The sequence below is a fragment of the Eublepharis macularius genome, chromosome 8 (genome assembly GCF_028583425.1).
Source record: "Eublepharis macularius isolate TG4126 chromosome 8, MPM_Emac_v1.0, whole genome shotgun sequence".
Lineage (NCBI taxonomy): Eukaryota > Metazoa > Chordata > Lepidosauria > Squamata > Eublepharidae > Eublepharis > Eublepharis macularius.
Window position 1 is genome coordinate 27,853,554 of NC_072797.1, and position 2,316 is coordinate 27,855,869.

Below are 2,316 nucleotides of genomic sequence, written 5' to 3' on the forward strand. Positions count from 1 at the left end.
GGCCCTGTTCAGATGAGCAAAGGCAGATGATATGGAGAGAGGTGGTCCTGTAGATTTGAGCGGCCAAGACCGTGTATGTTACGGTATTTTAAACGATTCTTTTAATCAAAATAACTTTAAAACTGCTAATCTTTACTTAAACAGGCCAACTGAGTCTGCATACTAGTACAGGAAAATAAATCTACTCTCGAGAATGCAGATGCATACAACAGCTAGATACAGATGTTGCTAAATTAGTTACAATTTACAAAATGCTACACTATATATGCTTTTAGTTTTTTATGTGGGATACACATTTGCAGTACAGTGAGAAACTTCACTTTATAGAGAAAATGTGTGTATGGGCAGTGCTTTGGTATCTAACATAGTCTAACACAGCTTTACTCATAAGTATAGGTTGTTCAAAATGTAGTTTAATGGATCATTAATTAACCACGAAACAGCAAAAATTAATGAAAGTATTTTTATTAGACAGATGAGTCCCTGTTCAATTTTCTTCTCCAATCAGATTCTTGTGTGCAACTCTGCCCGCCTGCACCTCCAGGTCATCTTCTCTCCCCCGGGCCAATTTCATAAGAACACCGCCTTCCGTGGCTCCTAAAGGCTCAAAATAGCCATTGTCCATTTCTATTACTGTCCTTTCATCAGAAAAGTTGCAACATTTAAGATCGCAATCCGGCTAGTGTGGTCTGCCTGAGTCGCCTGTATAATCAGAACCACGGCAGGAACCACTACAGCAATAGAGGTTAGGCCTCCTCTTTTTACCGTGGGTTTTGAGTAACAATAATCTTCAGAGCTCTGTATAATTCTTGGGGGAAACACCCTCTGGTTCTTCATGTTCTCCCTGAGTCTCCTTGTCTCCATGTCTGATCTGCTTTTCAGCATGTTCTGCCAGTTTCAGTTCCAGAAATTTGCACAGGTCTGCCCCCTTGACCTCCATCACGGATAACCCTGTCACATCTATAGAGGGGGTATAGTCTCTGCAGCTATCCTTTTGGAACAGGACAACCAAACCACAGCGATAGCAACAGCCGGGGCTTAACTTTTCACAAACATGGCTAGCCAGAAGGTTATAATCGACAGGCCTGTCCCACACCTGTGTTAAAAGAAAAACATTTTTAGAATTGTTTCTCTAGCCACCCTACATTCTTTCAGGAAGCCTTTTTGCCACACTTACATCGGGGAATAAAGCCTGCACACAGGGGCGCCTCTCTTCTTCCCCCTTGTCGGGATGTTCCGGTGTTTGTGCTCGAGATGGAAGTGGTTCTTTTACTCCTCCCAGGGTCTCAGGCTCCGCTTTGATCCTTGAATCTCCAGTGGTCTTGTGTTCCGCATCAGGCCGGGATGGGTCTGCGAATTCTCCCTGTTCCTCAGCATCCAGAGCTTGAACAGCTGGTAGGCTCGCGCTGTACATGCTACAATCCGTTTCCACCTTCTCAGGGGTGGCCACGGCCCACTCATCCTTCCCTAACTGTCAGAAAAAAGACACGCGTATAAGTTTTCTATTTCACCTCTAGACACCCGCTCCCCCCTTTTTAAAGAAAAACTTACATCCCGGTATAAACCCTGAATGCGTGGGGGCCCCTGTACTTTCGTAGGCTCTGCTTCCTGACCCTCTGCTGCAGCATCCATCACACTTTCCATCTCCTCTGCCTCTTCATCACCGTCATCATCACCTCTCAAGCAACTGTATTTCTGCCAAAACGCTATTTCCCCACAGTAATCACAACACTCTGGGTACACTTCTTTGTGAGCCACTTCGACTATTTCTGTAAACACCCGCCAAGCCACTTCATGCTCATCCAGCTACAAGAGAAAAAGAAAGGCATGTTTTTCTACTCCGTGATTCTTTCCCTTCCCCGCTTTCCTTCGGTACTTACCCCCTGTACTAAAAATTGAACACACTCTGGTCTGTCAAATTTAGGATCTAGTTTCTTCTCACATTTTACATCTCCTTTGCAGGGCACTTCGCAAGGAGCCTGCATTTCTTCCACGACCACGAACCCCTTCAGCTCTACAGGTTTCATTTCTTCCACAGCCCCAATCCCTTCTAGCTCCGCAGGGTTCATTTCTTTGTAAATTTGCACCTCCTCCTCAGTGGCACAGCTTGCCCCTCAACAACACCTGCAGCAGATGCCCTCTGACCCCATTTTTAAAGAGAATCCCCTGCCACACCACACACCCCTCATTGGCTCATTTAAATTAGACTAGATACATCCTGCATAGCGGGGGAGGGGTTCACGGCGTTCCCCTCATTGGGGTGCATTCGCAGTGGTGTCACATGGCCCACCAAAAAGAAACGGAGTGACGCCACAA

General features: G+C 45.9%; 1 protein-coding gene across 1 annotated transcript; it reads right to left on the reverse strand.

Annotated features, from left to right (window-relative positions):
- Nucleotides 1-754: 754 nt before the first annotated feature.
- Nucleotides 755-2,069, reverse strand: LOC129334513 (uncharacterized). Its single transcript, XM_054986665.1, has 4 exons — nt 1,881-2,069; nt 1,552-1,806; nt 1,178-1,471; nt 755-1,096 (listed from the first exon to the last, which is right to left on the reverse strand). Exons 1-4 carry the CDS (start codon nt 2,067-2,069, stop codon nt 791-793), a joined length of 1,044 nt encoding a protein of 347 aa, XP_054842640.1. The 3' UTR covers nt 755-790.
- Between the last annotated feature and the right edge of the window lie 247 nt (nt 2,070-2,316).

Coding starts and splice junctions, on each gene's coding strand:
- LOC129334513 (XM_054986665.1), bottom strand. CDS start 2,069: ATGAACCCTGCGGAGCTAGAAGGGATTGGGGCTGTGGAAGAAATGAAA. Junction 1,472..1,551: donor TTCAGGGTTTATACCGGGAT/GTAAGTTTTTCT, acceptor TTTTTCTGACAG/TTAGGGAAGGATGAGTGGGC. Junction 1,097..1,177: donor TGCAGGCTTTATTCCCCGAT/GTAAGTGTGGCA, acceptor CTTTTAACACAG/GTGTGGGACAGGCCTGTCGA.